A 25,825-nucleotide genomic window follows, 5' to 3' on the forward strand; every position below is an offset into this window, starting at 1 on the left:
TGATTTATTAGAAAATTATGTTTTTAATTTTGATATTTTATATTTACTTCACACTTCCTGAATTGCATTTTATCATCCATACTATATAATATAAATAGGGCCAGACACTGTGGCCTAGCGGCTAAAATCTTCACCTTGAATGCGCCAGGATCCCATATGGGCGCCGGTTCTAATCCCGGCAGCTCCACTTCCCATCCAACTCCCTACCTGTGGCTTGGGAAAGCAGTTGAGGACGGCCCCAAAGCCTTGGGACCCTGTACCCGTGTGGGAGACCTGGAAGAACTCCTGGCTCCTAGCTTTGGATTGGCACAGCTCAGGCCATTGGGGTCACTTGAGGGGTGAATCATAGGACAGAATATCTTCTCTGTCTATTCTCCTATCTATGTATCTGATTTTCCAATAAAAATAAATAAATCTTTTACAAAGAAATACATAATATAAATAAACATGTTTTTAAAAAGAATTACTTGATTTGGAGATTAAAAAATCACTAGGAAATGAAAAAAAAAGGGAATATAGAATACACATTTGAAAAGCTGATTATCAAAAACTTTCTGTCTTAAAAATAAAAATATAGCTTCTTTACTTTTTAATGGCCCATAAAATACCCAAAATTATCATATTAGGTGACAAAGACAATCTCAATAAATTCCAGAGAGTACCAAGTTTCACAAAGTATACATATCACCTTCTTCTATTAAAGTGCAATGAATAATAAAATGTCATCACAAACAGCAAAACTAGAAAAAGAAACATCCAACATTCAAATATTTGAAAATTCTTTTAACATTTCTTTTACAACAAATCAGAACAGAATTGTCAATTGTCTACAACATATTGCAATGAACAGCTTTTGTATCAATATTTGCAGAACATTCTAAAGCTCTTAAAATTCTTAGCCTTGGATATTTAAACTGTTGAAATAATAAAAATGAGAAGAGATCAACTTTCCATTTAAAATTAAAAAACCAAAAACAATACTTGAGAAAAACAGTAATTATAGGAAAATAGACAAAACAAACCTGATAACTAAATTCAAGAACTGATCCCTTTGAAATAAATAAACAAACAAATATTAGGCAATAAAACAAAATTTTCATGGGATTTTTATCCAAAATCAGATAAACTGCCATAGTAGAAATTTAGACATTTGTTAAATAACTTTTCCATTTAAAAATCATTAGTGCAAGATAGTTTTACAGTTCAGTGTTTTGAACTTTCAAAGAATGGATAACTGCAAGATCACACAAAATACGAACCTCCAGCTCCTCAAGTATAACCTTTACTGGTGCCTGTACTTTCAGAGAGAAAAGGGGTATGGTAATTAACACACACCTACAAATTTATTCTTTCATGTTTTCTTTTTTCAGCTACCACAACACACTTCACTTTCTTCTCTTTATGAGTCAATGTAGTCTTCCTCTTAGCTTCTGCAGGCTTAATTCATTCCTAATGATTTTTTTTTTGTAGTTGCACAATGAATCAGAATAATCTCCAACAGTCATAAACTCATAGTCTTTTATATCACTTCCAGTATTTAGTCAACAGTGAATGATGTGAAAGATGCTACAATAAAATTCTTATAGATCTATCTTTGCAGTTTCCTAAAGATAATTTCCTATAAGCAGAAAGGGTAAGGTCAAGGGTTCAAGACCCTAACATTCGTTTTCTCACTTGTATTACAGGGCAGGAAACCGTGATTGGTAGTTGAAGACAGGAACTGCTACTTCCTTCTTTCTAATTCACAAATTCATTATGCACCTTCCAAAGGGGCAGTTTCCTAGCTGTGCACTTAGAGGCTGGTGTGATGCACTGACGGCGAGGATTCCCAAGAAAGCTTCTCTTGGCAGTCTCAGTCCTGGGTCTTCCAGCTCTTCATGATGCTCTGGGCGATACTACTGGTGCTGGGTGAGTAGATGGCTCAACATGGGCATCGAGTGAGATGGGAGGTCTTCTTCCACCTCAGATGTGGCCATTCTTGGGGCCCAGCTCCAACTGAGAAACCATCCCCACATGAGGAGAGTGTCTTTTCAAACTTTACTGTATGGCTCAGGACTTCCTCTCTAGAGCCTGAAGAAAGTGGTCACAGGTGGAAGAAAACCTTAGCCATAACAGAAAATGAAACTGTAGTGACCACAATTAAGGTTGCCTTTATTTTCTTCAGTAAATACTTGATTAAATCCAGGACAAGTGTTGAGTTTGCTTATTTGTGTTGTCTTTTCCAGAGGAGACCTCTCTCCTCTCTGCAACAGAGATTTTTAAATGTCTGGAATGACAAGGCTAGAGCCTGACGCTGGGCGGATGATGCCTCTTTCTGCATACAAATCCAAACCACAGTGGTAAATGGGAGATTAAGAGCAAGGAATAGGAATAGGGGTGGTGGGAGCAGACCTAGAATATGAGACAGGCAAAGTGTGCAATGCTCTTATCGTGCCTGACTGTTCATAAGTCTCTACCAAATTGGTTGATTTCTACCAAGGTTGAAAACAATTAGAACTCATTATGTTAATTCATCTGTTCAGCAAATACTTTTTACCAATATACATACACAGAGCCCCGCACGATAGCCTGGTGGCTAATCCTTGCCTTGCAACTGCCAGAGTCCCGTATGGACACTGGTTTGTATCCCAATTGTTCCACTTCCATCTTGTTTGTGACCTGGGGTAGAAGTAGAGGATGCACCAACGCCTTGGGACCCTGTACCTGAGCGGGGGACCTGGAAGAGGCTCCAGGCTCCTGGCTTTAGATTGACTCAGTTCCAGTGATTTCAGCTACTTGGGAAGTGAACCAGTGGCCAGAAGATCTCTCTGTGCCGTTTCTTCTCTGTGTAAATCTGCCTTTCCAATAAAAATAAATAAATGCTAAAAAAAAAAAAAGAAGTATCCATACACAACACTGCAGCAATTGCTGACAATATTTGGAATACGTGGAAGGCATGATTTGCTTACGCAGGAAGCTCATAATATACAAGAGTTCTAGTTGAGGCAATGTATAAAAAGCAACTATGCAACAAAATAACTATACAGGCGAAGTTGCCAAAGCATGGTGCAGGCAAATAATGAACTATAGATAATATCCAACTTAAAATGCTTGATGGATGACTCCTTAACAATGGTAAAAAGATGATACCCTTTCAGCAGAAACTAGATTCTGAAATTCCTTCTTTTTCTGTGCAGTGCTCGCATGAGGCTGGGCAGTGGTAATGAACCATGGTTCCCAGTCATTACCGAATCACCAGGGAAACAATCAATACTCCACAGCATGCTACATTGCTAGAGAATTTTTGTTCTTGTGATGTTCATTCATATCCTGGCTTCAATATATCACACAAAACAGTCAATTCTTCACTGTTAAATAGGCTGTGTATTTGGTGCTGTGGCACAATAGACCACCACCTGGGATGCTAAAATCCTGTACTGGAGCACTTGGTCAAGTCCCAGCAGCTCTATAGCTAATCATTTGCCTGCTAACATCCCTGGGAAAGGAGCAGATATTGACCCAATTACTTAAGTCATTGACACACACAAGGGAGACGTGGATATACTTCATAGCTCCTGACTTTGGCCTATCCAAACCCCAGTTATCAAAGCTATTTTAGGAGCAAGCCAGGGGATGGAGGATCTTTCTGTCTCTGTCTCTCCTGCCCTGTTACTCTGTCGTTCAAATAAATAAAATGACTATTTTTAAGAGGCACTGGTTTAGTATCAGTCCCTTCTCTAGACAGCCTGATTATTTTTGTTGTAAGAATGAAATTTATATACAAAACTACTTGAGCAGCAGTAACAGCCATCAAACAGTATAGAGTCAACTAAAACCTCACTATAGAAGCCAGTTCATAAATAAGAGCAGCTCCTGACTCTGAGACAGCCTGATTTTTTTTTTCCATTTTTTAAATTAATATAAAGAGAGAAAGCCAGCATTGCGGTTTTTTGGTTAATTACAACCAAAACTGGTTTTTTGCCAATTGCAACGCCGGCATCCACATGGGTTACAATTCAAGACCAGATGGCTCTACTTCTGATCTAACGCTCTGTCAATGTACCTACTAAAGCAGTGGAAAATGGCCCAAGTGCTTGAACCTCTGTACCCATAGGAGAGATCTGGAAGAACTTCCTGACTCCTGCCTTCATCCTCACAGAGCCCAGTTATTGCAGCCACTTAGAGAGTGAACCAGTGGGTAGAAAATTCCTCTCTCTCTCTCTTTCTCTGTAGCCATGTCATTGCTTTTTTCAAATTTTTCAAAACTATAATTTCAATTTAATTTGTGATCAGAGGCTAATGCATTACTAGCCATAATACCCAACAAGTAAATCTACACAGACCACTGTTCCACAGAGTAGAGACAAGGGTAAAAACAATTGCCCAGTTTTGTTCTTTTACACATTTTGTATCCTATATTAACTACCACATGATTTTTTTCCCACATGATTTTTAAAAACGAGTTTTGTGTTAGATGATTTAAGCAATTGTGGGTTAATGTGAGTTCTGAGGTATTTAAGGTAGGCTAGTCTAAACAATAAAGTTCTGTTAGATGTGTTAAATAGTTTTTTTTTTCTTAACTATTTTCAACCTAAAATGAGTTTGTGAGCTGGTAACCATATTGTAAGTTGAGAAGTATCTTATATACCAAATATAAACACTGTGAGAAGGAGCGGGGTCCAGGAACGGAATCGGTCATGATACAAACCAAGAGGACTCCACCATTGAAAGGTGCATGAATTCCAGAGGTTGGAAGTACAGTCTAGTGTGGCAACGATACAGAAGATAAATAGGGTAACAGCTGAGCACATGCACTTTTGAGTCAAATAAAATCTGGGTTCAAATTCTCAGCCTTGGGATAGGCATAGTGGAATAATAGGTTACTCATTGGCCTCCTTCTCTGGAATCTGATAAGGGTGCCAGTTCAAGTCCCAGCTACCTCACTTGCCATATAGCTCCCCGGTTATGGCCCAGGAAAGCAATGGAGGATATCCTAAGGTTGCAAGCTTTGGACTCAGCCACAACTCATCTGACTGTTGTGACCATCAGCAGTTGGAAGATTCTTTCTCTCCCCCTTTTTTTTTCTGAAACTCTTTCAAGTAAAAATAGCAAACAAATCTTTTTTTTTTTTTTTTAAATTCCATCTCATCATTTATTAGTTACTTAAATAATTTTTATCTGAATAATTGTGATCACAGTACTTATCTCAAGGAATTATTGAGATTTCATGAAACAGTGTAGGTAACTGTATATCACATAGAAATCTCTCAGAGACATAGTAGCTGCTTTTAAAATAATACAAAAGTTATCGTGACCAGGTAATCATCCATTGTTCTTGGATAACTCTTCCATTAGCCCTGTATGGACAGAGACTATGTGTCCCTGACTCACTGCTGGAGGTTCATTGCCTGGCCCTAGCCTATGGTTGACTCTCCAAAAATATTTGCCCAAGAAATCAGCCAAATCTAGAAAATTTCCTCAATTGATAATTCTTCCAATTTTACCTCTTCTCTCTCACCATTACTGAATACTCAAGCCTGTATTCTGCTCTTTTCTAGTTATTTATTCTTATTGAAAAGACAGATATACAGAGAGGAAGATCTTCTGTCCGATGGTTCACTCCCCAAGTGGCCTCAACAACTGGCACTGAGCCAATCTGAAGCCAGGAGCCAGGAGCTTCTTCTGGGTCTCCCACGTGGGTGCAGGGTCCCAAGGCTTTGGGCCGTCCTCAACTGCTTTCCCAGGTCACAGGCAGGGAGCTGGATGGGAAGTGGAGCTGCCAAGATTAGAACCGGCGCCCATATGGGATCCTGGCACATTCAAGGCGAGGTGTTTAACCGCTACGCCATCGTATTGGGACCTCTTTTCTTTTCTTTTCTTTTCTTTTTTTTTTCCATCTTTTCTGACCTAGTTCTTTAATTCAGTATTCAGCATAAATTAATAAAATTCATATATACATATATATATAGAGAGAGAGAGAGAGAGAGAGAAAGAGAGAGAGAGAGAGAGAGGATATTTGGCCCAGTGGTTAAGACATCATTTGCAGTTCTCACATCCCTTATCATAATTCCTGGATTCATATGGATTCATATCTCAGCTCCACACCCAATTTCAGCTTCCTAGTAATGCACAACCTGGAGACAGTAAGTGATGGTTCAAGTATTTGAGTCCCGCACACCCACCTATGAGGCCTGTGCTGAGTCCTGGACCCTGGCTTTGGCATTTTTGCAGTCACTTGAGGGGTGAAGTAGCACATAGAAGGTTCTCTCTCTCTCTTTCCTAGATACTGCTGTAGGTTCTTAGTGATAATCAATGGACACAAGATAAATCCCTTCTCTTACAGGCCTTGCTTTCTAGAGAGGAGATAGTACTCAAGCAGATAAGATAAATAGGTTTTTAAAAATCTAAATAATTTGGATAAACATATTAAAGAAAGGTATATTTGGCTAGTTCTTCTTGACCTCCCTTCTAACAAGTCTCTCTCTCCCTTCCCCTGAGTCTCCCGACTGCCAAACTGTTCCATCTAAGTTCCAAATTTCAACCTTGTCCTACTGCTACTTAAAATGTTTCTTTCCATGGCTTCCGGTGGCTTTTGTAATAAAATTAGCACTACTGACTTGACCTCTGCATGCGTCGTTAATCATTTTTCCCCCATTACTCCATACCTTCTGGACACCCATTCATTCCTGAACATTCATGTCATTTCTTCACAGCTGGGTCCTTGCTGCCTTGGTTGCCCTCCCTATCATCTCCTTTACACAAACTCTGACCTTCACCTCACTTCACTGTTCTCATTCACAAATTCTCTCCAATAGCAGCTCTTTCACGTACCTTACATGGTCCACCCACCATTGTCAACAGAGATTCCACGTATATTTCTGTTATTGCACTTACAACCTGGCTTATAGCTATATGACTTCATGTCATGTTTGTGTCTTTCTCCTGCCAATTTCTAAAAAAAAAAAAAAATTCGTTCGTTTATTTATTTGCTTGTTTGAAACGAGAAAGAGAGAAAAGAGATTTTTCTGTTGGTTCACTCCCCAAATGCTTGCAGCAGTTAGGGAGGGACAAGCCAAAGCTAGGAGCCTGGAACTCCATTCTGGGTTCTCACGTGGGTGGTTGGGGCATGAATGCTTAAACCAGCTTCCACTTCAACATTAGCAGGAGTTTAGAGATAAAACAAGGCAGCCAGCACTCAAACCAGCATTCCAATATAGACATCCAATCCACCATGGCACCAGACCTGCCATGCAATGTCCACGTAGCAGATATCCCTTTTTATTAATTTTAGTATTCAAAATGTAATGCCATAGTATATTTAGATATTCAATAAATAATTATTAAATTACTTAAATGAATTCTAATGGAAGGAAGAAACAATAATCATGGATAAGGGTGAAAAGCAGCTATTACCTTGCTCCGAGTTGATCTCTGGTTTTTTTTTTCTTTCAGCTCCCATTGGTGGACACTGTGGTGAGTTTTCTTTCTTTTGCTTTCAATGTCTCTGGAGAAGACTGTTGTCTTAATAGTGTGCGACATTTGCAACAGCTGCCTTGATGACTGTAATGTCTCCTGATATTGTTGTTCATTTGTTTCTTTTTTTGTTTTTTGTCAAGGCCAAGTGACAGTGGTATCTGATCTCTTGGTGTCACAAAGGGCCAGAATAAGCTCATGATCACCCTGTGTCCTTCCCTGGGCATGGCTCTGTGTGCACAATTAGCAAATAGTCTTGTTCAGTAAAAGCCGGGCATCTACTATTGCAAACGGATCCTGCTTTGCCAAGCAAGACGTCTTCAACTCCATAATAAATGTATAAGACACAGGATAGCATACTGTCTGATCAGCAAGCCATGAAAACTCTGAAAACATCCCAAAGCAGAAATGCCAGAAGCAGTTTTGCATCCCCTGTAGTTTAGAAACAAAATCCTCCATGAAATGTGTGGAACCAGAACATCCAACATGCGAGCCCTTAAACAGAAAGAAATGTACAAATTGGTAGAGAAGCAAAACTGTCTATATCACACATTTAAAAAAAAATTCTCACTCACCAATATCATTATTTTGGGTAAGAAATTTTTTTGGCTATTTAAAGATCCAACAATAGCAAAAATTTTCTTTCTTTTTTTTCTTTTCATTTCTCTCTGTCTCTGTCCATCTCTCTCTCTCTTTCTCTCTCCACACCCTCCCTCTTCTACAGTCCTCCTCTGATTCAAAATCAGCTTATCCAGCTATACCTTGTCTAGATTGTTTCTGGATTCCAGTGAGTAAATTGTCCATTCCTTGCTCTGCCACAATTAGTGATGATGGGATTTTTCTAGGTGATCAAGTCCTTATCTGTGAAATGAAGGAGTCAGGTAAATTGATCTCTTGAGCTTTTCTCAGGACACAATTCTTAAAATAACGTAATTTTTTTTAGAGGAAGAGTAAAATCGCAATTTTAACAATATCTTTGAAAATTTTTTCAAGTTTATGAGCATGATGAAATGGAAGCCAGGGTCATTTTTTTGTTGTTGTTTTTGGATCCACTTCTGCATTGGGAAAACTAACCATTGGCATTTTACAGTGTATCCTGATGTCATTGCCATGTTGAAATCATTTTGTTGGTGACCATTGGCTGAGCAGTCATTCACTCTCCCTAGGAGGAAATGAGTCTTCCTAGCTGATTCATATCCTGCCCAGAAGACTCTGTAGTAATTCTGCAGTCCAATTTTCACTGATCATTGCAGCCCAAACCACAAACTCCTCCATCTCAGATTCATTTTCTCTTCCACAGAAACTATACCCCAGTCTTTTATTTCCCTCGATCCTAAATGGACCGTCAACTTTGAAGGAGAGACCGTGAGACTGACTTGCAATGTAGTTCATCGCTATTTATCCTGGAAAACAACATGGTATCATAAGCAAATTACCAAGACAGTAACGATGACCTCTGGAAGAATCTTCCAGGCCCGTGAGTCTGGAGACTACAGATGCCAAGTTACTGACTCAGCTCTGAGTAGCTCTGTGCACTTGGTCTTTTCTAAAGGTGAGAAAGAACTAAAAGGAAAACTTCAGAAATCATGTCCAATCAATTTTTCCTTCCTAGTTGTGAAATAACCTGTGAGTAAACTTTTATATCCCAAATTGCAATTAGATTACATGAAAATGAAAAAAAAAAAACACCATAAAGTATCTGGGACAAAACCTATTGTAATTGTAATTGTTATGCATGAACAGCTGAGGATGATAGATTAAACATATAAACACAATTCTACTCGATCTGGGTTTGATCAGAGTCAAATCCTGGGTACCTTTTTAATCAAGCAGACACTAGTGATTGGATAAAACCCTATAGGGTGAAATAGAAGAATTTTCATTTTCTCAGCAGCTGCTCAAGTAAAATGAAATCTAAAGTCACTTATGTGAATGGTTTCTGAATCTTTGTGTAGTTTTGATCCATATTATTTAATTTGAATAATTCATAGCATGCAGATGTTTTGTATTAAAGATCTGGATAAGGGTTGGCACTCTGGCTTAGCAGGTCAAGTACTGACCTCCCATGTAAAGTCCTGAGTGCTCCACTCCTGATCTAGCTCCCTGCTAATTTCCCTGGGGAGGCAATGGAAGATGGCCCAAGTACTTGGGCCCCTGCACCCAGGTGGGCAATCTGGAAGAAGCTCTTATATTCTGGCTTCAGATCAGTCGATCTGCAGGCTTTGTAGCCATTAGGGGAGTGAACCAGCAGATGAAAGAACTCTGTCATTTTTCTCTGTAATTTAGCCTTTGAAATAAACACAAAGATCTTTTTTCAACAAGCTCTATATAGATGACAGGTAGGTTAGCACAGTAAAAGTCAGAGAAAGGAAGAAACATTTTGTTCTAAAAATCGCTGCTTTGAAGTTGCAGCAGTGTTATCATAGTTACAATGCTCTTTAATTTGCAAATCAGAAAGCAGCACAGCACCAAGACGTGAAAAACACATTTATGTGATTCATCTAACAATTTCCCTCTAAGGAAACAGCTACTGAAACAATCATGAGCATTATCCCTCAAAATGCAGGATCCCTAATGTTCAAGAATAGAAGACTTAGGAAGTAAACAGAATTGGTGTTGTTGAGAATCATGTTCAATTAATGACATAGAAAAGTGTTCATAGCATGGTAAGTTACAGACAGATTATCAAGCCTGTAAATATCAACTCATTCCATAATAAGAAAAACATACATGAATTATTATCTACATAAATAGATGAAAGAAATTTGAAAAAAAACTGAGTGTTGAGATGATGGGTGATTTTACTCACATTTCTGCTTTTCAACTTTTCTAAAAGTACATGTGTTCATTTTACAGTCAGGAAAAAAGGATGATTTTCCAATAATCCTTCCTTATGTTCCTGTTCCTATAAAAATCTGATCTGAATAACAATGAAAAGGAAAGAGGGGAAATGGAATGAACCAAATAACTTGTCTTATGATTTCTGTAGCTTCGCTGATTCTGCAGGCTCCACCTGCTGTTTTTGAAGGGGACCTTGTGATTCTGAGGTGCAAATCAAGAGTAGAAGCAGCAGCGTCTACAAAGGCAATTAACAAGAATCGTAAACATCTGGAATTTCTTGGTGAAAGTTCTGAGTTCCACATTCATAATGCAAGTCTGAAAGACAATGGTGACTACCATTGCACTGAACTTAGGAAAGAGTGTTGTAATGCTTCCTCCAACACAGTCAAAATCCAAGTCCAAGGTAAAGCCATCATGGTTTGGGGAGGGGATTGGTCAAAAGGACGGTCCCTGGGGTTGTTATAGAAGACAAAGGTGCATTGAAATACTATTGAACCTCTGGGCCCATTCCTGTGGGGAACAGACAAAGTTTGCCCATGCGCGGTGGTAAGAGGGGTTAGGAATCAAACATGACACCCCTTTGCTTGTTTCTGCCATACATTTTGTCTGTATGTGCTGAGAATGACGTGTTTTCCACCAGAGCAGTTCCAAGTCTCACTGCTCTGGGGTGCTTGTGATCTTTCTCTCCAGAGCTGTTTCCAAGACCTGTGCTGACAGCCAGTTCCAGCAGGCCTGTAGAAGGGAACCCATTGACCCTGACCTGTGAGACCCAGCTCCCTCCCCAGAAGTCACATGTTCAGCTCCAGTTCCGTTTCTTCAGAGAGAAACAGACCCTGGGATCAGGCTGGCAGAGATCCACAGAGCTCCAAATACCTGCTGTTTGGAAAGAAGACTCAGGAAGCTACTCATGTGAAGCAATGGGTTCCTCCATTGAGAAAAGCAGTCCAACATTATCAGTTCAAGTACAGAGTGAGTATGTGTGGGTTCTAAGATCACCCCAGGCATGGGGTTTTAAGTTGGCCACTGGTTCACATAAAATGTTTCCCCTATGTGTAGAAAAGGGAGTTGAATGAAAAGAAAGACCTCAGTTTTCAACAGCTCTTAGGAGAGGTAAGAACAAGTGAAGTCCAGCAAAAGAAGGGTTTTTCCCCCTTTTCTTTACTTTAATGTCATTAGATACAACTCTCTTTTGTCTCTGAACTCTCTGGTTCCCTGACATATTTTTCTGCTAAGCATGTAGGTGTCAGCAGTGGGCATGGCAGAGCCCTCTGGCAGGCTTCAATAGACCCTGTACAACCTTAAAGACAAACTCACAAAATGCTAAGAGCTTAGTGGCGAGAGCTGGAGAACAGGAAAACTAAAGGACAGTGGCTTGGGGAACAAACCATTCCAACTTCATGCCATTAGGGGTAGGCCTATATCCATTGTCACTTCTTCCTACATTACTAAATGTGTATAGGTTCTCAAACATAACAGCTAACCGCTGGCCAAATGCTTTTCCAGCTTAAATTTGGTCTGTTTCATGAAAAATCTGGTTGAGAATTTGGAAAAGATGCATAATCTGGTATACACACTTTACTAAGTGAACAGGAAACAGAATTGACAGCTTTCCCTTAAGTAACTCTCGTTTTTAGTCAGAAACAACATTAGTGATCTTTCTGGCAGATGCAGCTGCCAGATGTTTCTTAGAGCATTGATTTAAGGAAGAAAAAGTTGAAGAAGATGGGGCAGGTGGAGGAAGTTACCCAACAGTTATAACACAGTAACTCCTAACTTAAACTCTCCCTCAACATAACTGATAGAACAACAAGCTCCAGTTCTTATTCCCCTCTCTTCAGTCACCTTTTATTGGCCATCAAGTCCTCAGCATAACTCAAAAAGGCACCACTCTAAGCCGTACTCATTGTACAAAGCCACATCCATCTCAGATGTGTGACCTTTATATCTCAGATTTTCCTGCTCAGGGGAACTGTCCTGGCTCTATCCCCTTTGACTAACTGATGCATGAAGGGTTGGGATGTATTTCCTCAAGAGCAAATGTACTGCATGTGCCAATGGTTCATTTGACACTGAACCCCTGGACACAAGCCTCCCTGTCCCATTAACGCCTTCATCATTTTCCCCAACTACGGTGCATTAGCCATCATTTCTGTACTGCTCTTCAGGTTGGATAAGTAGATATGGAGCAAGGTAGGCAGAGTTACCTCTGTGTCTTATGCCTCTCTGTGTAAGAGCAGAGGGCCTGTCTAGCCAAGGAGGGACCACACTCTCCTATTTCCTCCCTCTTCCCAGGCCAGCTTTCCACATGACATCATTAAATATAACCTGTGATGTTTTCTGCCCATGAATAACCTGCTGCTAACCATGCCATACGTCATCTTTATTCCTTTAGGAGCTGCTGTCAAAGTCCAAGTACACACTGTCCCAGCCTCAGAGTCAGTGTTCGAAGGGCAGGAGCTGGTGCTCATCTGCTCAGTAGAGGGCATCCGTGGGCCCATCACAGTGTCCTGGTACAAAATATCAGGCAGAAAAAGAACTAAAATTCAGGATTCACAAGCAGCAGAATTCAAGATCTTGGAGGTGAAAAGCAGCGATGCCGGAACGTATACCTGTGAAGCCAACAATAGTCATTATCACTATGACGTCAACAAGCCAGTAACCATCAAAGTAAAAGGTGGGTCCTGGCAGGTATCACCTGAGGAATGGATTATCAAGACACACACCAACACCATAAGTTTGGGAGAGGGAGGTGGATATTGGTGGTTATCAATAACAAAGCTCTGGAAAACCTACCAGCAGTTAGCCGAAGATTAGTACAGGGAGTTAGGGACAGAAGGTACTGCAGAAAAATGGGAATTTCTGGAAGCTCTTAGAGAAAGGCATAAAGAAAATGTCTGTGAATTTGGCATATGTCCAAACATATCATTTTTCCTAATACTTTGTTAGTTTAAGTAAGCAATGCTTGGAAATCAGATTCCTACAGAGACAGAATTTCCTTCAACCATCTCCTGTCTTCATAGCACTCTGGGAAGGAACCTGGTGCCCAGACAGTGGCCTGGGGAGCCAACCAGCAACGAGAGGCCACTCTCTGTCAGAGGGAGCTAAAGAAGTAAGCTAACCTGGCCAGTAGGATCAGTCAGGGCCAGGTTGTGTCCCCCACAAGCTCAGAACTTCATCTACAGAAGTTCTTGCCTCTTCCTGATCTTTGGTCTTCTCCTCTGTAAACAGAGAAGATCAAGGTTGAGGGAGATAGGCGTACTGGAGGAGATGTTAGAAGGCTGTGTATTCTAGAGGACATAAGTCTAGGGCAGAGCCCTGAGGCCAACACAGCTGGTAAGAAAAACAAAGGTTAGGGACTGACAATATTCAGAATGATGTGTGCAGGAGGGGCAGCTCCTTTGTGGTCACAGGGCAGTGGAAAGTGGGCAAAGAAGGGAGTTGTACAGCTAGCAAGCAGCAGGAACAGAGACTTCATCCCCAACAGCATCCTCTCCATAAAAGAGTAAGCAGCTGCATAATAACTAGGCAATCCCAGAGGGCAGGAAGGAATAGAGTTGAAAGCCCAGCACTACAGCCAAGATGGAGCTCATGTGAGATGCTTGAGAGAGGTGAGGAGGAGGGTCACTGTCCTGTCCTGAGAGTCCATGGGACTGCGCTGGACACAGTGCTTGGGCACTGGCCATGGACTGAAAGTGACAAAAAAGGGGCAGAAGTAACTCTTCTCTGATTTTCTTTCCTTCAGTGCCAGTGTCTCAGCCTGAGCTGACTCTCAGAACTCGAAGGGACTTGGTTCTTGAGGGAGACACAGTGACACTTTACTGCAAAAATTTGAAAGGTTCTCTCCCAATTGTGTACCAGTTTTATTGGGAAGATGTTTTTCTGAAGAAGATAAAGACTTTCTGGAAAGAAAGTTCTCTCAGCATCTCTTTGACTGCAGAGCATTCTGGAAACTACTACTGCACAGCTGACAATGGCCTGGGGCCCCAGAGGAGTAATGCAGTGAGCCTCACTGTCACAGGTAAGCCTTGGATTTCTGCCACTCATGCATTCCTGGCCCAGTTCCCTCTCTCCAAGGCCTTCAGAAGTGTGCTCTAACCTTCCAAGCACTTCCGTGTCTTCCTCTGGCCAAGCCAATGCCCTGCTCACAACATGCCAGCTCTTGGAAACACCTCCCTGCCTCTTCATGTCTTGTCCCTTCTGCAGCCCAATCATCCCACCCTGATTGTCAGCACAGTAGCTTTCTCTCTCCTTTTACCCCAACTTCTGAGGAGCTGTTTTTCTCTTGCTCTGCATGATTTGTATTCATTAAACTGATTTCAGTAACTACATCATCAGTTCCCTGGTGCACAGAGGTGTTCCCTATCCATGTCATATCTGACATTGATTATTGCCACTGTTCAAAGTGATGTGAGATATAAAGATAGACAGAAAGTCTGTAACCACTCCAGAGATCTCCCTCTGACTCAGGTATTTTAAGAATTGATTTGGCAGTGATGGAAAAGAGTCACACATAAGGAATGGACAACAAGCACCAGCAGACACATTTATCTCTGCATGCTTGGATTAATGCCTTCACAGCTATTAAGGCAGTTCAGATAGTTATGATAGGTAAGTTAAAGCAGTTTCTGTTAACCATTCAATGTCAGTTTTGCACCATCTTGTGTGGCCAAATTTCAGGCAAACAATGTAATCTGGACCTGAACTTTTGGCAGTGGAACCAGTCTTAGCTAAGCCTGAAATTTGACTCAATTCCCTCTCTTGTAAAACACTAAAGCCTGGCTATAGATAAGCCAGAATCCATTCTTTCTACAACAGTACGTGCAAGAGTGTAAAGGGAAGGACCAGGAGATGTTGCAGAGAATCATCAGATGAAAGAAATAGACAGGCATGTTCCTGACATCCCAAGGCCCAAGAAGATCAGTGATGATGACAACACTATTTAAGGCACCAAGAAATGTGTAAAGTTCTACACAATGACTTGTTCATTCACCTAGTACAGAATGCCCTTATAGATTATGTATACCAAACTATACTGATGGCTAAGGACATATCACACTAAGCTAATATGCCCTGTATACAGGGATCTAATGGCAGGTACAGATGAGGGACAGAGCCAGCACTAATCTGAGCAATAGAAGCCCCTGAAAGAGGCATCCCAATCTGAGATGGAAGATGGGGAGATTTTCCAGGAGAATGTGCATATGATTTGAAACCCGAGGATGAATAAGAGCATCTCAGGAGAACAGGGGAGGTATTGAGAGAAGGAAACTGCACTCCAGATAGAAGCATGTCCCCAAGAGTCACATGCGTGACATTGAACAGACCACCACCCTTATTGTTGACCCTTATAGCCAAGGATTATAGTTTCAAGATATTTTACACAATCCTTCTCATTTAAAATATTGCCTCTGACCTCTATATCTATGAATATGCTCCTAGTATCCCCATTGTTCTATCGTTCTGCTTCCAGTAAACTTAATTTTTAATAATCTCTTTCATTTTGCTTGACACAGCAAAAGCTCTTCCTTGGCTTTAGAAAGCAAGAAGGAACTGAGAGGGTGAGAGGGTGAGTCCAGTAAAAGGGAGATAAGGAACTTCTTAACCTGAAGTCACCATCTGTGCAAAAGGGGGATCCAAGAAAGAGAAGAAACTAGAAGTCTAATAGGAAAGGAACAGACTGGAAGACAAGGCAGAGTTGTAGGGCATCTATGTGGTGTTCTGGGATGCCCTGTGGAAAGGTGGACAACAGAAACAAACATTTGCACAGATCATGGGATGAAACCGACAGGAAGATGCACAAGTAACTGTTGACTAATTTTTCTCTCCTTCAGTGCCTGTCTCTCAGCCTGTCCTCACCATCAGCACAGCCCGGGCCCAGGTAGTCGAGGGAGACTCTGTGACACTTCACTGTGCAACCAGGAGAGGCTCTCCCCCTGTTCTGTACCGGTTTTATCATAAGGATGTCCCCTTGTGGATGAAGTCAATCACCTCTGAAGAACGAGCATCTTTCAACTTCTCTGCAACAGCAAATCATTCTGGAAACTACCACTGCACTGCTTCCAACAGCCTTGGTACCCAGCACAGTGAACCAGTGAGTCTCTCCATCACCGGTACGCCCTGGATTTTCACTAATCCCAACCTCTCTGTTGCCAACCCCTTTAGAAAGTTTCCACTTGGACAAGCCAGCACAATCTGCATAGCCCCTGAAAGCATCCCAATCTGAGTGTGGTTTCCAGTGTGATAGATACCTGTTGGCCTAGGTCCTCATTCGATCTTCACACAGACCTCTAAGAAAGTTCAGTATTGCAGTGTCTGCTACAACTTTCCAATTGCCTGGGTCACTGCCTGAGTCACGGTTCTAACTAGTCTAACTTCAGTTGAACAGCCCAGCTTCAGAGCCTCCACTCACCACTGAGAAACTTATTCATGGACTTTTCTATATTTTCTAGACAAATTTATCTAGTTAGTTAGTGAATGAGTTAGTTGTTTTTAAAAGCTGAATGCCAGAGAAAGAAGAAAACAACAGTCAAATGGAGGGAGAGAGGATCTTCTAGGCACTGACTCACTCCCCAAAAGCTAGAAGAGCTGGGGCTAGACCAATCTGCAGCCAGAAGACCGGAGCTGCATTTGAGTCTCCCATGGGAGTGGTAGGGGCTCAAGCCCTTGGACCATATTCTGTTGCCTTTCCAGGTGCATTAACAGGGAGCTGGATTGAAAGTGGAGTAGCTGGAACTCAAACGCTCAACCTTGAACTCAGATATGAGATGCTGGTGTTGCAGGTGGCAGTTCAACCTTCCACACAACAATGTCAGCCACAAATGGGCTATTCTTAAACCAACTGCCAATCTCCATTAAACAATTTATGACCAAGACAGGAGGGTCACAAGGACAACACTAGATATGCTAAGTTATACTTATGAAAGAAAGTAACTTAACGTGCAGCACAAAGTTTCCCAGGGAGTCAATAGAGATGAAAAATGTGTTGCTCAACTTGTTGAGGTAACCAGGCATCAGAAGACCTAAATTCTCTCTCTGGCTATGATGATAGGTGCTTCATGCTTTGTACAAGGCATTTAAACTTTATCTCAGTGTCATCGTTTTATACTGAATGTCATATAAGGCAATTAGCAAGATCCTTTGGAGCTCCAGAATTCTGTTATTTGATTTGAGATAGGAGGCCAAAGCTAAGAGTTCATGAAACCTGAAGGAAAAAGAGGAAGATGAAAAACACTTATCAAAGTCCCAAACAATGTCCTCTAGTTCCATCCAAATTGATACAAATGACAGTATTATACTCCTCTTTATGGATGAGTGAATAATAATTCACTGTGTGTATATAACATGTTTCTTTATCCATTCATGAGATAATGAACACAGGTTGATTCCATATCCTAACATTGTGAACAGTGCTGCCATCAATGTGTGACTGCAGAGGTTTCAATTCATCTGCTGATTTCAGTTTCTTTAGATACATATCCAGTAGAGAGCCAAATTATGCAACAGATGTATTTCCAGTTTGGGGGGAAATTTGATGCAGTTTTATTTCCACCAACAGTTTCAGGGTTCCCCTTTCTCTGCAACTCCACCAGCTTTTTTTTTTTTTTTTTGAGATTTATTTATTTTTATTTGAAAGGCAGATATACAGAGAGGAGGAGTGACAGGAAGATTTTCTTTTCAATGGTTCACTCTCCGAGCGGCCACAATGGCTGGAGCTAAGACAATCCAAAGCCAGGTGTCAGAGGCTTCTTCCAAGTCTCCAACACAGGCACAAGGTCCCAAGGCTTTGGGCCATCCACAACTGCTTTCCCAGACCACAAGCAGGGAGCTGGATTGGAAGCAGGACTGCTGTGATTAGAAAAGGTGCCCAAATGAGATCCCTGCACGTTCAAGATGAGGACTTTAGCCACTAAGCGATCACACTGGGCTCCTTCATTAGCTTTTGTAGTTTTGGTAATAGCCATTCTAACGTGAGTGATATCTAATTGTGATTTTTGATTGAATATCTCTGAAGGTCAATTATACTAAGCATTTTTTTCACATATTTGTTGTCCATTTAAATAAATGAATATCCATGCCATATGCCCATTATTTTAAAAATCAGGTTGGATTACTTCTGGTTGAGTTGCCTGAGTTTCCTGAATAATCTGGAAGGTAACTTTTTCTTGAATGAAGAATTTGAAAATATTTTCCCCTTCCAAAATGCAGATTTTCTCTGCAGTCTGTTGATTGTTTCCCTTGCTGTGCAGAAACGTTTCAGTGCAATATAATGCCCTTTGTAATTGGTGATTTTGCTTTTATGTTCCTATCTAGAAAGTTTTCCCCAGGACTTATGTTCTGACTAATTTTTCCCACGTTTTCTTCCAATAGATTCATGACATTTGATCTTACTTAAATCTTTCATCCACATAGGTTGATTCTTGTATACGATAGATGGGAATCTGGGTCCCTTTTTTCTATAAATGGATATCTGGTTTTCCCAAAGCCTTTGACAGAAGAAACTTTCCTTTCTCTAAAGTGTGCTCCTACTGACATCCTAAAAAATCTGTTGCCTATAGAAATGTGATTCTCTGTTATTTTACACACTGGTCTGTGTGTCTTTTTATGCCAATATCAAATTGTTTTGGCTACAACAGCCTTGTTGTATGTTTTAAGTCAGCAATAATGAAGGTCTGGCCTTACTTTAGTATAGAGGCCTTTGGGCAGACAATTAGGTTGAGTAACTAGCACAGAGAAAAACAGGGTTGGTCAGTAGCAGGAGGAACTTGAGAGCAACAACAACAACAACAAAAGAAAACCAAAACAAACAAACAAAAAACAAGAGGTACTGAGTCTCTCAGCAGATGACTCAGCCCTGGGGTCCAGGCAGGATCCAAAGTCCCTTTGCTACATCACTCCCAGTGTCAGGAGTATTGTGTCCCTGTCTAATGGAGCTTGGATGCAGAGTTATGGAGGCAGTCTAGCCAAGCATGGTTCAAAGCCTCGGCCTGCTGATGTGGAACTAGGAGCAGAGGTCTTAGGGCTTAGTCTATCACAGATTGTCACATAGAAAACAACCTGATGCGGGTTTCAAGTCCAAGATATGGACTTTAATTCCCTCAGGCAGGCAAAACAACGGCATCACTCTCCATCATAGGCCACCTGAAGCTGGGGAAGGGGATATGCAATCAACTCTACTTCTCTGTTCTTTAAGCATCTTTTGTATTACACCAGAATCAGCTCTGTGGTTTATCCTTATCACGATGCCTTGGTGCATAAATGGCCATGGACTGATAGTGGCAGAAAGAGGCAGAAGTAACTCTTCTCTAATTTTCTTTCCTTCAGTGCCAGTGTCTCAGCCTGAGCTGACTCTCAGAACTCGAAGGGACTTGGTTCTTGAGGGAGACACAGTGACACTTTACTGCAAAAGTTTGAAAGGTTCCTCCCCAATTGTGTACCAGTTTTATTGGGAAGATGTTTTTCTGAAGAAGATAAAGGCTTTCTGGAAAGAAAGTTCTGCCAGCATCTCTTTGACTGCAGAGCATTCTGGAAACTACTACTGCACAGCTGACAATGGCCTGGGGCCCCAGAGGAGTAATGCAGTGAGCCTCACTGTCACAGGTAAGCCTTGGATTTCTGCCACTCATGCATTCCTGGCCCAGTTCCCTCTCTCCAAGGCCTTCAGAAGTGTGCTCTAACCTTCCAAGCACTTCCGTGTCTTCCTCTGGCCAAGCCAATGCCCTGCTCACAACATGCCAGCTCTTGGAAACACCTCCCTGCCTCTTCATGTCTTGTCCCTTCTGCAGCCCAATCATCCCACCCTGATTGTCAGCACAGTAGCTTTCTCTCTCCTTTTACCCCAACTTCTGAGGAGCTGTTTTTCTCTTGCTCTGCATGATTTGTATTCATTAAACTGATTTCAGTAACTACATCATCAGTTCCCTGGTGCACAGAGGTGTTCCCTATCCATGTCATATCTGACATTGATTATTGCCACTGTTCAAAGTGATGTGAGATATAAAGATAGACAGAAAGTCTGTAACCACTCCAGAGATCTCCCTCTGACTCAGGTATTGTAAGAATTGATTTGGCAGTGATGGAAAAGAGTCACACATAAGGAATGGACTAGAAGCACCAGCAGACACATTTATCTCTGCATGCTTGGATTAATGCCTTCACAGCTATTAAGGCAGTTCAGATAGTTATGTTAGTTATGTTAAAGCACTCTCTGTTAAGCCTTGAATCTCAGTTTTGCACCATCTTGTGTGGCCATATTTCAGGCAAACAATGTAATCTGGACCTGAACTTTTGGCAGTGGAACCAGTCTTAGCTAAGCCTGAAATTTGACTCAATTCCCTCTCTTGTAAAACACTAAAGCCTGGCTATAGATAAGCCAGAATCCGTACTGTTTTACAACAGTACGTGCAAGAGTGTAAAGGGAAGGACCAGGAGATGTTGAAGAGAATCATCAGATGAAAGAAACAGACAGGCATGTTCCTGACATCCCAAGGCCCAAGAAGATCAGTGATGTTCACAACACTGTTTAAGGCACCAAGAAACATGTGAAGTTCTACACAATGACTTGTTCATTCACCTAGTACAGAATGCCCTTATAGATTATGTATACCAAACTATACTGATGGCTAAGGACATATCACACTAAGCTAATATGCCCTGTATACAGGGATCTAATGGCAGAACAGATGAGGGACAGAGCCAGCACTAATCTGAGCAATAGAAGCCCCTGAAAGAGGCATCCCAATCTGAGATGGAAGATGGGGAGATTTTCCAGGAGAATGTGCATATGATTTGAAACCCGAGGATGAGTAAGAGCATCTCAGGAGAACAGGGGAGGTATTGAGAGAAGGAAACTGCACTCCAGATAGAAGCATGTCCCCAAGAGTCACATGCGTGACATTGAACAGACCACCACCCTTATTGTTGACCCTTATAGCCAAGGATTATAGTTTCAAGATATTTTACACAATCCTTCTCATTTAAAATATTGCCTCTGACCTCTATATCTATGAATATGCTCCTAGTATCCCCATTGTTCTATCGTTCTGCTTCCAGTAATCTTAATTTTAAATAATCTCTTTCATTTTGCTTGACACAGCAAAAGCTCTTCCTTGGCTTTAGGAAGCAAGAAGAAACTGAGAGGGTGAGGGGGTGAGTCCAGTAAAAGGGAGATAAGGAACTTCTTAACCTGAAGTCACCATCTGTGCAAAAGGGGGATCCAAGAAAGAGAAGAAACTAGAAGTCTAATAGGAAAGGAACAGACTGGAAGACAAGGCAGAGTTGTAGGGCATCTATGTGGTGTTCTGGGATGCCCTGTGGAAAGGTGGACAACAGAAACAAACATTTGCACAGATCATGGGATGAAACCGACAGGAAGATGCACAAGTAACTGTTGACTAATTTTTCTCTCCTTCAGTGCCTGTCTCTCAGCCTGTCCTCACCATCAGCACAGCCCGGGCCCAGGTAGTCGAGGGAGACTCTGTGACACTTCACTGTGCAACCAGGAGAGGCTCTCCCCCTGTTCTGTACCGGTTTTATCATAAGGATGTCCCCTTGTGGATGAAGTCAATCACCTCTGAAGAACGAGCATCTTTCAACTTCTCTGCAACAGCAAATCATTCTGGAAACTACCACTGCACTGCTTCCAACAGCCTTGGTACCCAGCACAGTGAACCAGTGAGTCTCTCCATCACCGGTACGCCCTGGATTTTCACTAATCCCAACCTCTCTGTTGCCAACCCCTTTAGAAAGTTTCCATCTTCACCCCAGCCAACCTGATCCCCACTCTTGTCTCTCCTCTCAGTGTGATACCTACCTGTTGGCCTAGGTCCTCATTCGATCTTCACACAGACCTCTAAGAAAGTTCAGTATTGCAGTGTCTGCTACAACTTTCCCATTGCCTGGGTCACTGCCTGAGTCACGGTTCTAACTAGTCTAACTTCAGTTGAACAGCCCAGCTTCAGAGCCTCCACTCACCACTGAGAAACTTATTCATGGACTTTTCTATATTTTCTAGACAAATTTATCTAGTTAGTTAGTGAATGAGTTAGTTGTTTTTAAAAGCTGAATGCCAGAGAAAGAAGAAAACAACAGTCAATGGAGGGAGAGAGGATCTTCTAGGCACTGACTCACTCCCCAAAAGCTAGAAGAGCTGGGGCTAGACCAATCTGCAGCCAGAAGACCGGAGCTGCATTTGAGTCTCCCATGGGAGTGGTAGGGGCTCAAGCCCTTGGACCATATTCTGTTGCCTTTCCAGGTGCATTAACAGGGAGCTGGATTGAAAGTGGAGTAGCTGGAACTCAAACGCTCAACCTTGAACTCAGATATGAGATGCTGGTGTTGCAGGTGGCAGTTCAACCTTCCACACAACAATGTCAGCCACAAATGGGCTATTCTTAAACCAACTGCCAATCTCCATTAAACAATTTATGACCAAGACAGGAGGGTCACAAGGACAACACTAGATATGCTAAGTTATACTTATGAAAGAAAGTAACTTTTTAGAGACAGAAACGTGCAGCACAAAGTTTCCCAGGGAGTCAATAGAGATGAAAAATGTGTTGCTCAACTTGTTGAGGTAACCAGGCATCAGAAGACCTAAATTCTCTCTCTGGCTATGATGACAAATGGCAGCAATGGCCTGAGCTGAGCAGATCAAAAGCCAGGAGCCTGGAACTTCTTCTCGGTCTGCCTTGTGGGTGCAGGGTCTCAAGGCATTGGGCCATACCAGTGGTCCTGACCTGCTTTCCTAGGTAACTAATTAGGGGGCCTTATTGGAATTGGAGTGGCTGGCATATGAAATAGTGCCCATATGGGATGCCTGTGCATGGAGGTGGATAATCAGCCAGTTGAGCCAATTCACCCGCCACCTGTGTATCTTTTTTTATTATTATTTATTTACTTTTTGCTCTTCCAAAGCATCTGAATCGTATTGTTGAAATGAGTGTCTTGTTGGTGGTATATTGCTGAATCTTGGTTTTTATCTATTTAACCAGTCTTTATCTCTGACTGGAAAATATTTATTGTTAACATTCAAAGTTATTACTAATAAGCAAAGATGAATTTCTGTAAATTTGGCCTTTTCCTTCTGGTTGATTTGTGTGTGTATTCTTTCCTCCTTTTTTATTGTTCATATTCAAAACTCAGCAGTTTTTGCAATAATAGAATTTAAATCTTGTTCTCTTTTTTGAATCTGCTGTATCACTGCGTTTTTTACTTTCACATTTTTTTTTATAATGGTGACCATCATCCTATTGTTTTAGAGTACTATTTCTTCTGCATTTTTAGGATAGGCTTAGCTTGTGATGGTGTATTCACTTAGTTTATGCTTAGCATGAGAAGACTATTTCTCCTTCATTTTTGAAGGATAACATTGAAGGATGTGGACATTCTTGGTTGTCAGTTATTTTCTTTCAGAAATTTGAGCTTACCACCTTGTTCCATTTTCCTGATTTTTAAACGCCCATTGAAAAGTCTGATGTTAGTCTAATGGTGATTTCCTTACATTCAATTTAATATTTTTTCTGTGCTGTTCTAAATATTTAGAAATAGTTCTTTCTCCTGAACTTTTGACATTTTGATCACAACACATCTCATGGAGGATCTTTCTGTTGAATTTATTAAAGATCCTCTGACCCTCCTGAGCCTGGATGTCCAAATATTTCCTAAAACTTGTGAAGTTTTCTAAAATCATTTCCAGGTAAGTTTTTCTACTGAATACACCTTTTGAACCCACAACAGCCCTGAGATTACTGAAGTACACACTTACAGTGTTATATAGCATATACCAGACCCTGAGTATAATTTCATTCACTGCAGGATAAAATTGTAGGCAAAAATGATTCAAAATGTAGACTTTGCATAGATGCATTTAAGTTATAAAAAATACACATATACATATCTTTTTCAAAGAATATTCCAGGGGCTGTCGTGGAATGGTGGGTCAAGCTGCCACCTTGATATAATGCCAGCATCATATAAGGGCACAGGATAGAATCCCAGATGCTCCACTCCTATGAAACTTCCTGCTAATGGCTTGGGAAAAAGTGCAGGTGGCCCAAATACTCAGGCCCTTGCCACCCACATGATAGACTCAGATGAAGCTCCTGATTCTTGATGTTGGCCTGCTCCAGCCTTGGAAATTTGCAACCACCTTGGAAGTGAACCAGCAGATGGACTCTCTCTCCTCTCCGTCTTTCTCTCCTCTCTCTCTTTGCTCACCCCTCCCTCTCTCTCTCTGTACTCTGACTTTCAAATACATACATAGATCTTTTAAAAATATGAAAGAATATATATATATATATATGATGGAATATCACTAAGCCATAAACAGTGAAATTTCAACATTTGTAACAAAATGGATGGAACTGAAGATCATTTATGATAACTGAAATAAGCCAGACAGAGAAAGACAAATATCACGTTTTCTTTTATATGTAAAATGGAATGGTTGTCATGTTATTTGGTATACAGATAATTATACACTTTGTTTTCACTTGGTTACACCAACTATGTGACAGTATGCCCTTCTTTCCTCAGTTTATGAGCATTATCACAAATCCCACACTTGTAACATTAGCATCCTGTTTTCAAGAAAAAGTTAGTACTTTCATGCATACATGCATATCTACTTATGAGATGAATATGGCAAAGTATTAAAAATTTCTAGTTCTTAATATTTAAAAGTAAATATAAAAAGCATATACAACATTGTTATGTAGGATAAAATAGGAGTATTTACCAATCTACTTATTTCATAAATTAGAAAACAAATTTAAGCCTACTTTACTGTGTTTTGTCCAGATTTTCACTACTACATACACAGAATTTGAACTCATGTTCAGAGCTCTTGATTTAAGGCCCAAAGTTAATTTTACTACAGAGCAATAGCATTTTTATTACAGATGCAGTATATTTTCCACTATACATTTTGGAAAGTTTGAGCACATTAATAATAGCAAAACTACTATGATAGCTTAGTTTCTTTTTCTTAATTTTGCTATTTCTTTTTTATTATTTTTATTGGAAAGGCAGATTTACAAAGAAGAAGAAAGACAAAAAGAAAAGATCTTCTATCAGCTGGTCCACTCCCCAAGTGGCCACAATGGCCAGGGTTGAGTTGATGCAAAGTCAGGAACCAGGAGCTTCTTCTGGGTCTTCCACATGCGTGTAGCATCCCAAGGCTTTAGCTCATCCTCTACTGCTTTCCCAGGCCACAGACAGGGACTGGAATAGAAGTGGAGCGCCCCAGACACAAACCAGAGCCCAGATGGAATCCCAGCACATGCAAGGCAAGGATTTAGCCACTGACCCATCATGTTGGGTCCAATTCTGCTATTTCTTAAAATCCACAACTGTTTATGCTCTGTCATCTGTAATGGGCTTTTATAATCATGACATAATAAAAGATGTTTTAAAAGGAAGAAGAAAAATCACTTTAGGAAAAGAAAAAAATACTCACATTCTTGTGACTATTTCCAATATAATTAAAGAAAGCAAGGCCCACATGTGAAGTGCAAGAAGCAATTAAAGTGCTCAG

General features: G+C 41.0%; 1 protein-coding gene across 1 annotated transcript in view; it reads left to right on the forward strand.

Moving 5' to 3' along the window:
- The first annotated feature begins 1,830 nt into the window (after positions 1-1,830).
- FCRL5 (Fc receptor like 5) overlaps positions 1,831-25,825 on the forward strand; it is a 36,382-nt gene continuing 12,387 nt past the window's right edge. Inside the window, exons 1-8 of the mRNA XM_041003306.1 lie at positions 1,831-1,908; positions 7,432-7,452; positions 8,753-9,004; positions 10,442-10,696; positions 10,984-11,262; positions 16,125-16,403; positions 19,615-19,890; positions 21,704-21,982. Coding sequence (XP_040859240.1) covers positions 1,878-1,908; positions 7,432-7,452; positions 8,753-9,004; positions 10,442-10,696; positions 10,984-11,262; positions 16,125-16,403; positions 19,615-19,890; positions 21,704-21,982 — 1,672 coding nt within the window. The 5' untranslated portion in view covers positions 1,831-1,877. The remainder of the gene's footprint in view (positions 1,909-7,431; positions 7,453-8,752; positions 9,005-10,441; positions 10,697-10,983; positions 11,263-16,124; positions 16,404-19,614; positions 19,891-21,703; positions 21,983-25,825) is intronic.

The sequence above is a fragment of the Ochotona curzoniae genome, unplaced genomic scaffold (assembly GCF_017591425.1).
Source record: "Ochotona curzoniae isolate NIBS_2020 unplaced genomic scaffold, NIBS_Ocur_1.0 scaffold_2683, whole genome shotgun sequence".
Taxonomy (NCBI): domain Eukaryota; kingdom Metazoa; phylum Chordata; class Mammalia; order Lagomorpha; family Ochotonidae; genus Ochotona; species Ochotona curzoniae.